The sequence below is a fragment of the Mastomys coucha genome, unplaced genomic scaffold, assembly GCF_008632895.1.
Source record: "Mastomys coucha isolate ucsf_1 unplaced genomic scaffold, UCSF_Mcou_1 pScaffold20, whole genome shotgun sequence".
Taxonomy (NCBI): domain Eukaryota; kingdom Metazoa; phylum Chordata; class Mammalia; order Rodentia; family Muridae; genus Mastomys; species Mastomys coucha.
In genome coordinates, this window is record NW_022196903.1 from 123,019,304 (window position 1) to 123,035,675 (window position 16,372).

General features: G+C 37.9%; 1 protein-coding gene across 5 annotated transcripts in view; it reads right to left on the bottom strand.

Annotated features, from left to right (window-relative positions):
- Window positions 1–8,888: 8,888 nt before the first annotated feature.
- LOC116099679 (T-cell surface glycoprotein YE1/48-like) overlaps window positions 8,889–16,372 on the bottom strand; it is an 837,511-nt gene continuing 830,027 nt past the window's right edge. For all 5 annotated transcript variants that reach the window (XM_031383608.1, XM_031383607.1, XM_031383609.1 and 2 more), the window contains 2 exons: window positions 11,662–11,893; window positions 8,889–9,101 (listed from right to left, as the gene is read on the bottom strand). In XM_031383608.1, coding sequence (XP_031239468.1) covers window positions 11,686–11,893 — 208 coding nt within the window. In that variant the 3' untranslated portion in view covers window positions 8,889–9,101; window positions 11,662–11,685. The remainder of the gene's footprint in view (window positions 9,102–11,661; window positions 11,894–16,372) is intronic.

Here is a 16,372-nt window from a genome sequence, read left to right on the forward strand (position 1 = left end):
CAAAAGTATCCTCAGTGGAGAACTATGCATCTATACACTTGTGTATTATACTGCTTTGTGGATTATTTTGTAGATAAGGAGTGAAGGCCATCAGAGGCCCAACTAGGCAGTCCAGGTAGGGTAAGGGGTTCCAATAGCAGGCAACAGAGGCAGAGACAGGCCCTGCTGCACATCTGCTACAAATGTGTAGGAGGTCTAGGTCCTGTCCCTGCCTGCTCTTTGGTTGGTGGTTCAGTCTCAGTGAGCCCCTGTGTGTCCAGGTTAGTTAGTTGATTCTGTAGGTCTTCTTGTGGTGTCCTCATTCAGTCGTATTCCCTGTTCTTCCACAAGACTTCCCATGCTCTGCCTCATGTTTGCCTGTGGGTTTCTGCATCCACTTCCTTTGGCCACTAGATGAAGCCTCTTGGGAGACAACAATGTTAGATTTCTGTCTGCAAGAACAGCAGAGTATCTTATTAGTGTCAGGGATTGACTCTCTCACATAGGATGGGTTTCAAGTTGGGGCAGTCATTGGTTGGCCATTCCCAAAGTCTCTGCTCCATCCCTTCCTGTACATCTTGTATGCAGGAAAAAGTTTTGGTTGAATGTTTTGTGGATGGGTTAATGTCCCTCTCTATCCACTGGAAGGGGAGCTTCTGTCTGGATGTAAACTGAATGATCAACTAAATTATTGAAAAATACATACTAGTAAAAGAAAAAAATTAAGAGAAAAGAAAATAGAAGCAATGGAGGAAATGATAAAAAATTCTTTGGAAATTTGTTATAAAATTGTACCAATAACTTTGTAATAATAATCTTCTTTCTTTCTTCTACAGAACACTGTAAGAGCCTCATATTGCTTTATGACCATTTTTCTTAATTAGCAATGTATCAGAAGCTTTTCTGAAAGCATTGGATACTTATTTTAAATTTACATCCTTAGCAATTATATAAGCATATCAAGTATTTTTTTGTTAGTGTAGTTGGTTGTTGTGGGAAATATTAAAAAATGAATCCACTCAGCAAACTCTCTTTCCCTCCAGACCATGTTTTAGTGCCGGTACTGTCCAGCCACAACACTATGTCTCTGTGGGCTCTTACTATTTTCTCCCAGCTAGCAGTAACATCTTACTCACATGCAATGCTTTGCACACCCCCACAATCATCTAGTGACTAATACCCAATAAAGCATGACTCTTAAGGCTTAATTATCTAATCAGGTTTATATAAAAATAAGGTCACAATTACAAGATGCCAATACAATAATTTCAGTGCCAAATGATAAAGACAATGTTTTGACCCAATTAATCTAACCGTGTAAAAACCTTAGCTTGGTTGTTATAACCACGCGGGGTCTGAATCATCATCTTCCTCTACCTCCAAGAAGATCTTCCACTCCTTCTTTTCTCTGCCCCTGTTCCCCCTCAACTTTTAGCTCCACCTCTCTATTCCTGTCCAGGCACCGGCTTGTCACTGCCCTAGTGTGACTGATTGGATAGAGAAAATGCTGCAACAGTTGGTTGGTTTTTAATTTTTTTATTCTCCTTTTGTTGCTATTGTTATTGTTATTGTTGTTTTCTTGAGGTTGGCTTTCATTTGTTTCTTTGATTGTTTGCTTTTCAGCACAGGATTTCTCTGTGTAGCCCTAAAACTTGCTCTGTAGAACAGGCTGGCTTCAAACTCCAGAATGTGCATGTCTTTGCCTCCCAATGCCAGGATTAAAAAGATGTGTTCTGCCACACCTGGTTTGGCTTTGTATTTTTGAGTTAGAATCTCACTCTGTAGCACAAGTGGGTCTCAAACTCACATTGATCCTCTTGCTTCAGTTTCCCAAATGCAGGGGTTATGGGCATAAACACTGTGATTGGCTCTATTGAATGAATACTCAACCTATACAGTTGGGCACAGGTTTTATTTGATATTTGGCAATAAAACAAATGTTGGGGGGAAAGTGTGGGCATTTTGTCATACATATTATATTCTGAAGATATATTTCATGGATAACCATACTTATTTACATATTATTTTTTAAAGTTCCAATATATTTTGTTAAGTTTACATGCACTAATGTTCTACTAAAAATCTCAATTGAAGCACCTGGGAATATATTTAGTAATTCTCACCAAGGAGACTTGTTTCCAAATTTCTGAGGCTTGAGTTTATTGTGGATTATTGGCAGTGCCCTCTAGTGGCCAGTGTACAAAAGTCATAAAATCTGTTCAGCTCTAGAACAAATTTAATTCAAAAGTGACAAATAGTACAGATGTCGATGCTTCAAAAGACATACTTCTTATTTGACTTTAAAAAATTTGAAGATGGACAGGGGGTGGTGCTTCATGCCTTTAACCCCAGCACTTGGGAGGCAGAATCAGGAAGATTTCTGAGTTCAAGGCCAGCCTGGTCTACAGAGTAAGTTCCAGGATAGCCAGGGCGACACGGAGCAACCCTGTCTTGAAAAACCAAAAAAAAAAAAAAAAAAAAAAAAAAAAAAAAAAGAAAAAAAAAGAAAAGCCATTTCAAACCACGTTACAAACTGTCACATGGTGATCATTAAGTCATCGACTCTACCTGGATTGCTGAAGCACCTTCTACATGTACTCAGTGACTTTCCAGTTTACTGAGGGTATCTATAAGTGAATGTGTCATTAAAAGATAGTGTCCTTTCATTTGGAATGTTGAACTCAGCTTAAAAAATCACTATGGATGTCCTATATATCACTTTTACACCACTATAGCTTTAAGTTCCATTTGTGTGTATCACATGCAGGAGAAGCACAGGTAAGCTGGGGAGAGAAATTCACAGATTTCTTGGGTCGTTGGGCATGTGTTCCAAGCTAATGATCCTGCTAACAAGATGTTTGTCAGAACAGGAATAGCAGCAAGTCTCAGAATTTGGGGTTTGTATTAGCTTCTTCCTTTTGCGATTGGGAAAACACCCTCCTCTGTTATGTCTGGAGAGGAAAGAAAGGCAGTGAGATAAGAAAATGGGAGGGGAGTTTCCTCCACGGAAGGACAGGAAAATCAGCACAGCACGTATGTGTCACATAGAGTACCTAATAGAGGTCATAGCTCACACATCCACACTGTGTGCCACATAATGTGGCTAGTAAACATTGTAGCACACACATCCTCACAGTGTCACAGCAAGTGGCTAATAAAAGCTGTTCTTCCATAGAATTTCTTCTCCATACAAAGAATTCCTCTGAGGGGCCTTCTTAAGTAAAATTTGCATTAGTTCCCTACACTCTATGCCTTTAGGTTTGAGCAATGCTGTCTGTTGGTGATAGATGGAAAATATTTTGTAATAAAAAAAACCCAAAATTTTAAGATGTTATTGCTTTGAAAAATTCTCCTCCTTCTGTGGGTAGGAAAAAATAAAATAGTACAGGTCCATAAAAGCAGAGATGTGAGGAAGAGGCCAGAGGTCTGCAGCTTTGATGGCCTGAGGTATTGATAATTCTCCAGTCATAAATCACAAGTATTTCCTTTGGGTTTTTTTTTTTGTTTACATCATCTTATTTTGCAGTGTGGAAATTTCTCTATATACTCTACTGCCAGGTTGTAAGAAAAAATGTATAGTTACCAAGATAATAAATCTTGAATTGTTATAATGGGTCTGTATGTTTGTCTTGTATTTGAAGGCATTCCTTCCTTTAGAAACTGCATATATTGTTAAATTCTTCTATGTAATGAGTCCATTGAATTTTATATCAACTATAAGTATATAGTCCTTCAGCATATATTTGCACATACATATGAAAAGTCTAGTTCACTTAGTTGCTTGAAACTGTTTTGAGATCACTGGTTCTCTGAATATCTCTAATCTTTGGCCCTTTTCTTGTCACAATATTGAAGTTATAGCATGCCTGACATAGTTCAGGTCAAGATAGCTGAAAGATAGAGAGATATGGGGCATCCAGAAAGCCTCCAGCCAACTTTATCTTAGGTTTTCTTTGAAGAGATAATTAATGGCTATGAGAGCAACCAGACAGCTAGAGCAGTAACTGGTAGGGATGGCAAAATGAAATATCATTTGTATTGCTGTGACTAACAGTTGTTACCACCTTAGGCTAATGATTATGTGAGATTCAATTAAATACCATGAAATTTTTGAGGACCTACCAGAACACACACATACACACATACACACACACACACACACACACACACACACACACACACATACACAAAGTGAAAACCTATACTGTAGTAATTGGGTAAGATTTCTCTCCTCTATTCTGTTTCTGGTAGCAAGTATCAATTACAAGGGAAACAAAGTAATTACATGAGACAAGTGCAAACAGAATTAGAAAAGTCCTATCTTAGGTGCGTCAATATGAGATTCCTTGGGGTCTGATAGCTTCATGTGGGGATAAGGGAGTGCTCAGTGTCTGGGACATGAATCAAGAGATCATAAACAGCTTGGACTATGTAGAATACTTAGGGTTGTTGTTATTTGTTTGTTTGCCTTTCAATGTTTCCATAGAATTCAGTTGTACAGCTATTATTTAAGTCACTCACTTCCCACTGCAGTTGAACACAGTGCTGGCTCTTCCTATTCTCAGCTCCTCCAGCAATGCCCAAATCCTTCCTCCAGGAGATCGTGCAAGCTGTACCTCTGTGTGATAATAAATCTAAGTAAAATTTCATTGTTTTGTTCATATGACCAAATGTACATTGTTTCTTCAATCCCAATCAAGTGGATTTCTTAAAGAGTCTTCCCTGGCAATGTCCTATGTCTTAGTAGAGTTAACTCCTTCTTTTTTTTTCAGTTCTCCAGGCACCTTAATCATGACCCAAGTCCTTACATATTCACCTTACCATATAATTATTAGGGATTTTGTTTTAGTTTTCATGAATCTCAGGCAAGCACTGTACCAACTGAAATATATTCTAGGCTTGCCATTCCAAAGACTTTTGTTCCTTGAGTTTTAAGCCTCTAAGGAAAGATTTATGGTTTACTTTCCAGTATGACTTCAGTACTTTAGTAGAATGTTTTGCAAATAGTAATAATTAAACAATTATGCAAAAACAAATGAATGTTATTTTGTAGATAATAAGAAATGAAAACTGAGTCAGGAATATTGCCTCAAACTAAGAAAGAATAATTTGATTTACATGAATGGTTTTGTTCCCAAAGTAAAAATTTAGACATTTAAAAAAACAGAATAGTTTATCTGTATACTTTCAGTAGAAAACAAATTCTTTCCAAGGTTATTATATGTTGTTTCACTTTTCTTTGGGACACAAGAACAAACTTCTCTTCACTCCTGATAGAGCAATGGTTATTGGCTAAAAAAAAAAAAGCATTCCAGTGAGGTTATTGGGGTAACTTACAGGAATATGAGTAGAGTGTTACTTATAGTAAAGCAGGTATCTCAAATACAGCTGCATAATCAGAAAGCTCATCCTAGTATTGATGATGAACTCCTGAAACCTGATCATGGAGCTCCATATATAACCTACAGGCAGCTCAGTTGATAAGAGAGTTACCTCTCCCAGCAATTATTACTGCCTATATAAATTTGTAGAGGGTCCTTGTGCATCTTGTAAATTTCATGAACCTTTTGAGACTTGTGAGTTTTATTAACTTCCTGGGTTTTCAAGAGATTCCCTACAGAAGAGGCTGTTTTAGTGCAGAGGAAATACTTTACTTGACACTGTAATTCTTAAGCTTGAATAAAAACCAATTAGGACAAAACACTCAACAAACAATATAATTTCAAAAAAAAAACGTTTTGGAAAATGCAACATATCCATCCTGGTAGGTGATGCTCATCTGGTGTGAGATATGAGAGATGCTCATGCCTTTCTATTTGGTTCTGGAGCTATTGAAACAAGTTCTAAAACAATCCTGAAGACTATCCTGAAGTTGTTAGACTATCCTGAAGAAGAGACTGAAGCAAATACTGAGGTGATAATTGGAAATACACCACAAACAGTATTTCTTATTTTTGCATATCTCTTGAGCTCTATTTTAAACCTAAGGCTTCACTGTTTTTGTTTTTTGTTTGTTTTTCTGGTTTTTTTTGATAGAATGTATCTCTTTTCTCTGCTTTTCTTTAATAAGCCCCCAAGAAATTCATTTTCCTAAGCTTCCAAAATCTCAGCTCAACAAAAAGGATACAGCATAAGTTTCAGGCATTTGAATACTTCTTGGTCCTCAGCTGGTGGCTGTTTAAGGAAGTTAAGGAGTTGTGGTCTTGCGGAAGGAAGCATGTCACTGAAGGCAGGCTTTGAAGTTTTAAAAGACTTCACTGTATTTGGAGTTAGCTTTCTCTGCTTCCTGTTTGTGATTTGAGATGTGAGATTTCATTTATTCTACTATGTCCTTCTCCTCAATCATGGAAGGTTAGACATTTCTGGCACCCTTAGCCTAAAATAAATACTTGCTTCTATAAGTTACTTTGGTCAATGAATTTTAACAAACATTAGAAAGTAATCTTTAAAAGAACTTAGGAGGGCTGTCGGGCCGGTAAGGTACCGGAATGCGCTCTAAGGGTATCCCTGGGCCTTGGTGCGTGGGCGAGGTGGACCGCCTGCGAAAACGCACTTCTGAATGGAGGCAAGGCAGGAGGGTCCGAGAACAGTGGGGATCGGCCAGCTTCAGGCCTGCCCTGGAGCCCCTCGCCTGCCTCGGTCGCCCACCCTGGCTTTCCTGTGCTGGCTGCCTTCTGCTCCGAAGCAGTGACCCACAACACAAGGGAGAAGAGAATCCCTTGTTCGGACACATTGAATAAGTCCCAGACTGCTTTTCCTTCAGACATATTTACTCCCTTTACAGTACATCTGAACAGAGTTACAATTTTGTAAAAAATATCTGTCCGTCCATTTTCCTTATTAAAGTGTTCTTTAAAATTGAAAAAAAAAAAAAGAACTTAGGAGGAAAAGATTGAAAAACAAAAACAAACAGATATTCCAAGCAAACAGAACTAAGAAACAAACAGCTATAGCTATTCTGCCAAAATAAACTTCAAACTGATACCTTTTGGGAATATTAATCTGACAAAATAAACTTCAAGTAGAAACTTCTGAGAAGCAGCAGGAAAAGTCATTTCACATTCATTAAAGGAAAATTCCATTAGAGGATATCCAATTTTAAACCTCTGAAAAAAAAAAGTACTTGGAAGTGATTTTAACTCTGTGCTTAGGTCACTTGGGTCAAATAAATATTTGTAAGATATATATTTATGACTCCTGGAGTTTCCTCAGTGCCTGTTGTAATGTCTCTCTTTTCATATCTGATTACATTAACTTGCATCCTCTATGTTCAGTTGATTAATTTTGCCAAAGGTTTGTAAATTGTGTTAACATTTTCAATGAACCAATTCCAGGACTTGCTCCATACCTAAAAGCATCTGAACAACAGGACTTGACTTGATGAATTGTGAAACACAAAAGAGAAGAGTGAAGAGAGAGAGAGTTGAGTGGGTAGGGAGCTAGGAGTGAAGTGGGTATAGTTAGAGGAAGAGAAATGAATATGATTGAAATACATAGTATGAAATTATCAAAGACAATGAAATATTTTAAGAAAGAAGTTATAGATTAATGTTAAAAAATTGCTGAGCAAAAGAAGGGAGATACAAAGCTGTAGTGGAATCAAATTAATTTACAGTGTAAGAAAAGAGAGCTGGGACACGAAAGGACTTTGAGAAGAGCTGGAAATGCTCTGTTTGGATTCGATGGAGGGTAAGAAGTGTACTTACTTATTAAAGCCCATCTTTCTCAGCTAAGTACTTTTAATCTCAGCACTTGAGAGGCAAAGTCATGTCTCTATGAGTTTGCTGGCAGTCTTGTCTACATAGGAAGAGCCAAGGCTAGTGTGTGTGTGTTGTATGTGTGTGTGTGTGTGTGTGTTTGTGTATGTGTGTGGGGGTAGGTGGGTGGGTGGGTGTATGTGTGTGTGTGTATGTATGTTTGTGTGTGTGTGTGTGTGTGTATGTGTGTATGTATGCCCATATTTCTCATGGCATGAAGTGGGTATATGATTTATGTATACAGGCTCACTCCAGAAGCTGATTTACAAAATATCAAGGTAATAAAACAAAACCATAAGCATGCCTTTAATCTTAGTACTCAGGAAGCAGAAGTAAATGACTCTCCGAGTTTCAAATCAGGCTGTTCTACAGAGAGTACCAGGACAGCTAGGGTAGCAGAGAGAAAAGCTGTCTCATAGCAAACAAGAACCAACCAAACAAAACCACCACAAAAAACAAATGAACAGAAAGAATAAAAACACCTTCATGACAGAAGGACACAAAAATGACACAATCACTGAATTCCTGGGAACCTGGATATGGAGGAAATGCCTAGAGTGACATTATCCAGTCAGTGGATTGGTACACTGCTGCTAGACTAGAACAAGTTACTGTATTAATACTAACTGTCCTGAGATTGATAATTTGTGTACAGTTGTATAATATAAAGTATTGTCTATGGAAAATATTGAGAAACACACATGTCTTGATTTTACTTAGTTTGCTTGGTTCTATGACGTAGGCCCTCACTGTATACATTTCTCAGCAATCATGTCTTAGCCTCCTACTTGCCAGTATCACAGTGTAAGCCACTACATCTCGCCAACTTCAATTATTGCCACCATTTCTTTAAGGCCTCAACTCATCCTAAATGGATCAAAGTGTGTCAGTAGGACAACTGATGCCTTGGATAAAAGATAATCAGCATTTCCTTGAACTATGCTTGCAACTGTTCACAAAACTTGAAATTATATTTTATGGCCAAAAGAAATGTTTGTAATACCAAAAAAAAAAACTTCTACATGAAACAAAAACCAAAACAAACGAAACCTGCTCAACTAACATGAGAAATCAAAACCTACAACAACATTCTATCTCTTAATCGTGCTTTCAATTAAGAGGATTATTCTAATCATAATGAAATACTCAGGCTGTTTATTTGGGTTCTTTATTTAGGTATATAAGAGTTTAAGAAAGCTGAAAAAGCAAAGTCCTGGAAGCTTTGGAGTGAGGTGTCTCCAAGCCCCAGAGGAGATGTGTCCTGTCTCCACCAGTAAGGAAGAAGATTACTCTGTCACATAAGACTCCAGACATCATTCCCAGCCTCTTCCAGCTCATCTCTCTGTATGCACAGTAGACTAAATCCTGTGAACAAAACTTTTGTTTGTAAGCAGTCACAAATTATTACAGGAAACAAATGAGGATGGGCATATTTCATTTTTACTTTTAACTCTTTTTTGGTGAATGTTATTTCTTTGTTTTTTATTCTTTTTTCATTTTAATGGGTTATTTTATTTATTTACATTTCAAATGTTATTCTCCTTCACAGTTTCACCTCCACAAACCCTATATGCCCTCCCCTCCCCCTTCCTCTATGAGGGAGCTCACCCACCTACCCACTCCCACCTCAGTGCCATAGCATTCCCCTACACTGGGTCCTTGAGCCTCCGCAGGACCAGGGGCTACCCTCCCATTGATGCCAGATACAGGAATCCTCTGTGATATGTGCAGTTAGATCCATGGGTCCCTCCATGTATACTCTTTGGTTGGTGGTTTAATTCCTGGGGACTTTGAGGGATCTGGTTGGTTGATATTCTTGTTCTTCCTATGGGGTTGCAAACCCCTTCAGTTCCTTTAGTCCTTGCTTTAACTCCTTCACTGGGATCCCTGCACTCAGTCTGATGGTTGGATGCTTGAATCCACATCTGTATTGGTCATGCTCTGGCAGAGCCTCTCATTAGACAGCTATCAGCAAGCGCTTCTTTGCATTAGCAATAGTTTCTGAGTTTGGTGTCTGCATATGGGATAGATTTCTAAGTGAGGCAATCTCTTGATGGCCTTTCCTTCAGTGTCTGCTCTACTCTTTTTCTCTGCATTTCCTTTTCACAGGAGCAAATCTGGATCATTATTTTTGAGATGGGTGGGTGGCATCTTCCCTCAACTGGGGCCATGCCTATCCACTGAATATGCTCTATACAGGTTCCATCTCCTCTTTGTTGGGTATTTCAGCTAATACCATGTAGGGTCCAGGGAACCTTTTGGGTTCCTAGCATCTGGGACTTTCTAGTGGCTACCCCCGATCCTTATCCCCTACTGCTCCACATCTCTGTTCAAACTCCTGAACCTCTGTACTTCTACCCTTTTTCCTCTCCAATTTCATCCTGCCTTCCTTTTTCCCTCCTCCTCCTCTCTCCCTCCCAGATTTCTCCTTCTCTCTACCTCCTCTTATTATTTTCTTCCCCTTTCTGAATAAGACTGAAGCATCCACACTTTGGTCTTCCTTCTTCTTGGGTTATATTGTGGGTATTCTGAGCTTTTTGGCTAATATCCACTTATCAGGGAATACATACCATGTGCGTTCTTTTGTGACTTGGAGTTACCTCACTCTGGATGATGTTTTCTATTTCCATCCATTTGCTTGCAAATTTCATGAAATCATTGTTTTTTTGTATCTGATTAGTACTCCACTGTTTAAATGTAGTACATTTTTTGTATCCATTCCTCTGTTGAGGGACATCTGGGTTGTTTCTAGCTTCTGGCTATTATAAGTAAGGCTGCTATGAACATGGTGGAGCATGTGTCCTTGTTATATGTTGGATCATCTTTTGGATATATGCTCAGGAGTGATATAGTTGGTCTTCAGGCAGAACTATTTCCAGTTTTCTGAGGATCTGCCAAACTGATTTCCAGATTGGTTGTACCAGCTTGCAATCCCAGCAATAATAGAGGAGTGTTCCTCTTTCTCCACATCCTAGCCAGCATCTGCTGCCACCTTAGTTTTTGATCTTCCTCATTCTGTCTTGTGTGAGGTGAAATCTCAGGGTTGTTTTGATTTGCATTTTCTTGAAGACTAAGAATGTTAAACATTTCTTTAAGTGCCTCCCAACCATTCAATATTCCTCAGTTGAATATTATTTGTTTATATCTGTACCCCATTTTTAATAGGGTTATTTGGTACTCTGGAGTTTACCTTCTTGAGTTCTTTGTATATTTTCAATATCAGCACTCTATCAGATGGAGGGTTGGTAAAGATCTTTTCCTAATTAGTGGGTTTCTTTTATAGTAAAAATAGCCATCTTTCCAAAAGCAATCTACAGATTCAATATAATCCACATCCAAATCCTAACACAATTCTTTACAGAAATAGAATAAATTTCAACATCACATGCAATAACAAAACACCAAAGATAGAGAAAATCATTCTCAACAATAAAAGAACTTCTGGGGAATTACTATCCTTGACCTCAAGATGTACTACATAGCAATAGTGATAAGAACTTCCACAGGCAGGTTGATCAATGAAATAGAATTGAAGAACCAGAAATAAACCCACACACCTATGGTCACTTGATCTTTGACAAAGAATCCAAAACTGTCCAGTAGAAAAAAGACAGCATTTTCAACAAATGATGCTGGTTCAATTGGTGGTCAGTATGTGGAAGAATACAATTTGATCCATTCTTTTCTCCTTGCACAAAGCTCATGTCCAAGTGGACCAAGGACCTCTACATAAACCAGTTATACTTAATCTTATAGAAGAGAAAGTGGGAAAGAACCTTGAACAAATTGTCACAGGGGAATATTTTTTGAACAGAACACCATTGGCTCATGCTCTAAGATCTACAATTGACAAATTGGACCTCATAAAATTGAAAAGCTTCTGTAAGGCAAAGGACATTGTTAATAGGACAAAACAGCAACTTGCCTTTAACTCTTGTTGGCGAGTCAATCAGGAAACATCCAGTCTCTTCTCACAAATACAGGGGTGGACTCTGTCACATTTGCTATTTTCTAGTCTTGTTTTAGATAAGAATATATCCAGTCTCTTCTCACAAATACAGGGGTGGACTCTGTCACAGTTGCTATTTTCTAGTCTTGTTTTAGATAAGAACATACATCCTCCATCGTTTGCATTGTATTTCTTTATGTCCAAGGCACTGAATAATAAAAACCATAATGGATAACTGTTTAACTTTGAATTTTCACTGAAATAAGTCAGGATTTTAAAATTTTCATTAGACATAGTGTACAGAATATAGAACTATTAATCATAAGTGCAAAACCCAAATGTTTTCTTTTCTCTAAGCTCATAAAAAGAAATGGTCTCTAGATCACACAAAAAGTCTCCATCTTATTTCACACTCACAATTTTTTGATCAGCAGGTAAAATGCATTTTCAATATTTTGAAAGAATTATTTTAGCTAAACATGCTTTCACATTGATATTTTGTCAATAAAAATGCTAGGATAATAGCAAATCAGATGTGTGTGGCACATAGAACAAGGTCTTATATGTTTATGTTTTAAAGAGAAAGGAGAGATTTGAAATACATTCACACATGGGGGCTCGTAACTAATGTTTTAGATGTTCCCCTTTGTTCCTGCTCACTTCATAATGAAGCCAAAACTTCATGCTAATCTATTGAATTTCCTGTATGTGGCACAACTCTGATTTCTGCAGAATGTTATATTAGAGGCCACAACTACCTTTCTGTTAAAAAAATATAAATAAATAAATAAATAAATAAATAAATAAATAAATAAATAAATAAATAAATTAGAACACAGAGCAAATTACCACACAAACAGAAGGATTATGAGTTCCAGCACAGCCTGGGCTACATAGCACTGCACTAAGTAAACAAGTAATTATTTAATAGTTAATAATTAAGGTCCCCTTGTACAAACTAACAGAAATCAGATTATACTTTGGGGTGAGATGTTAGCAGCAATTGTAATGAACTTCAGGTGGTTAGGGAAGCACTCTAGCCAGTTTTTACCCTAATAGAGGAAGCTGACTAAAGAATGCACTCAAAATGGAGGTCCTCAATAATAAATCTAGCCAGGCCTAGTGGGACTCTTAGTCCTGTTTTGTGGGGGGTAAAAATAGGAGGATCACAGTTCAAGGCTAACTTTCAACATATAGGGAGTTTGAGGCTAGTTTGGGTTAATGAGAGTCTGTCAAAGACTGAGAGAAAGAGAATGAAATTCACCCTAACTTCATAGGAGTGAGACTTCAAGGGATTAGCCTTTAGAAAAATATGTCAATATCTTTCAATCTCTGATTTAAGATGAGGAGAAATGGAACATTCAAATTTACCAAATTTAGGAATGTAAAACATCAAAAACAACAACAACAACAACAATCCCTCAAAACCATGCAAGATAAATGAAGCTAAACTAATCGACTTATGGAACATAGACATAACAGGTAACATTCGTTAGGAATGAATATGTACATTAATTAGCAATGAGATATGTTCATGAGTACAGTCAGAAAATCATGTGGATATGTCAAACATGGGCAAAAGGAATAACCCAGCATATACAAGGTGTTCACAAAAGATAACTAATAAAAAATAAAATTTATGTTCACCAAGTGACTTGCACTTGAGTTGACATGACAGCTTTTTCAATTGTCAAAAATTCATAATTGTCAAATTTAGAAACACATGTTTACATGTGAATGAAGAAATATTGTGGAATGTTTTGTGCAGTACAAAAGTGCTATGATACTTCAATCTAAGAAAACAGCTTGAATTAGCTAAAACATAGTAGTGACAACAAGATGCAGAGAAATACAGAGCCAATCACAAATCTGTGCATAGTATATGATACTCTACACTAGGTCACACTCATTTATAGTACAAGAGAACAGATGTCTGCTTGCCCAGGGGCATGTGTGGGGCCAGGGGCAGGAAAGAACTTTGGAAGGTAACAAAATTGTCTGGTATTAGTTTGATGGTTTCTACTACTATGTTAAAACACCATGACCAAAACAACTTGGGAAAGGAAAGGATTTGTTTTGCTTAAACTTCCACATCATTGTCCATCATTGGAGAAATTCAGAGCAAGAATCACATTGGGCATGAACTTGAAAGCATATCTGATGGAGAATTCAGCTTTTGCTACCCAACATTTGATTGTCATACTTTCTTAGCATACCCAACACTACCATCCCAGAAGTGATACCCAGAATAGTTTGCACCCTCCCACCTCAGTTACTAATTAAGAAAATGCCCTACAGGCTTGCTTACAACCAAATCTTATTGAGGCACTTTCTCAATTGAGATTCCCTCCTCTCAGATGACAATGCTTTTGACATCAAACCAGTTTGCAGAATGGTGCTTGAAAGGATATACATATTTATTAAAACTTATATTTTTAAAGACTTACACTGAGTGAATTTTATTACATGTAAACTATAACATCAAGACTTGAATTATTAAATTTAATTGTCAAACAAACAATAAACTGTTTCAGAACTAAAGGATATTACAAATGAATATACTATATGATCCCCAATATAAAGAAATATTGACAGACATGATCTAAAAAACTAATAATTATGAGTATGGATTATGGATTAAACCATATTACTAGATCCATACTGAATTTTCAAATGTTAATTGTGGTGCTCAAAGAAATTGCTTCACCCTAGGAAGTATTTCTGGATAGCTTTATATTATTATCATTATCATTATTATTGTTAGGCTTCATAAGACAGAGTCTCACTCTGTAACACACAGTGATTTCAACCATAGTGTGAAGCCTGGGCTGCCACCAGACCCCATGTACCTACAAGATTGTAAGTCTTGAGCTATCTTAAGCAGCTGGCTTAAGATATGAATATTACTATATCTGTGAGATTCATCAAATGGATCCAAGAGATATAGAGAGTGAATGAGGACATGTATAGATTATGGAAGTTTGAATGAGTGTCTTGAACTACTCAGGCAACTGTTCATCAACTCTAAACATTTACAGCTAATAAATGCGTTCTGAAAGTATAAATTATCCTATGTGCAAAAAGTAACAAACACTAACCAACCAACTAACAAATAGAAACTCACAGCGACATCCTAATTCTTAATTGTGCTATCAGAGCCATGTGTGGGATATTGAAATGGTTGATACTAGTGATGACGAAATGTGTGCTATTTGTTGGGATTGTGCATTTGCTTCTGTGTCATTTGGGAAACAGAGAGGAATTTGTCAGGATTTGGAGCAAAGGCATCCATTCTACAGACAAAGCTGCTCTATGTACCAGGAAGACAGATATGTTCTGCTGTGTTAAGACAGAAGATTTCAGAAGAGTATTTCTTCCCTTTTCAGCTCATCACCATATTTGTACATTTGTACATTGTACACAGAGACCTGTGCTTAAAACATTATGCCTTATGATCACTAGAGTCACAAATCATCACAGGAAATTAACAAAATGACAAAATGTTCCACTTTTATCTTTCCTTCACTTATCACAACAAATCAGGGAATTTATCTACTCTCTTTACACAGTCCCAGGAGCAGGCTTTACCACAGTCATAATTATATATGTGTAACTAAAAAACAAGCACTTCTTCTGTCTTATGTAGTGATGCTTCCTTGGGGGTTAGAAGGTGGGGAGATCCTCTAGAAAGTAGCAGAGACCTGGGATAGAGAGAGTCTCTCAGGACTCAATGGGGGTGACCTTAGCCAAAATATCCAACAATTGGGAGAGAAAACTCAAGTAGCCCACATCCAGTGCGTAGACAGGACATAAGTGGAGGGACATGGTTACCCATAGTCAAAATTTCATACCCAGAGTTGTTCCTGTCTAAAAGAACTGTAGGGACAAAAATGAGGAAGAGACTGAAGGAAAGGTGGTCTAGTGACCAGCCTAACTGGGGATCCACCTCATGGGGAGACACCAAATCCTGACACTATTACTGATGCTATGATGTGCTTACAGACAGAAGTCTAGCATGGCTGTCCTCTGAGAGACCTTACCCACCACTAACTGAGACAGATGTAGATGCTTACACCCAACCATTGGACTGAAATTGGGCACCTCTTTGGTTGAATTAGGTAAAGGATTAAAGAAGCTGAATGGGTGGGTGACCCCTTAGGAAGACCAGTAGTCTCAACTAACCTGGATCCCAGAGACTGAGCCACCAGCCAGGAAACACACATAGGCTGGTCTGAGGATCATGACACATACATAGCAGAGGAATGACTGCTCTGGCCTAAGTGGGAGATGACACCTGAGGCCCCAGGGAGGGAAGAGTCCTGTTTGGGGGTGTAGAGCCCTCTCAGAGGCAAGGGGGAGTAGGAATTGGAAGAGGAACTGTGCGAGTATTACCAGGAGGTGGGCAACGACTGGAACGTAAATAAATAAAATAATTTTAAAATGCTTGCGGTGGCCAGAGAAGCCTTCTACCTACTAGATATCATTACTGAAGTCTCAGGTCTGGCCCTAGCAAAGGCATCATCACCAGGGAACAGTTCTGTAGCATTAGTCAAGCTCCTCAAAGATGTTTTAACCTGGATGCACGCATCCTCTCAGTTGCTGGCACCTCACTCTAAATATTACCACTGGCTGATCTCTGTCTCTGCATGCTGCCGTAGGCTATAAACAAATTCATCAACTGTGTGGT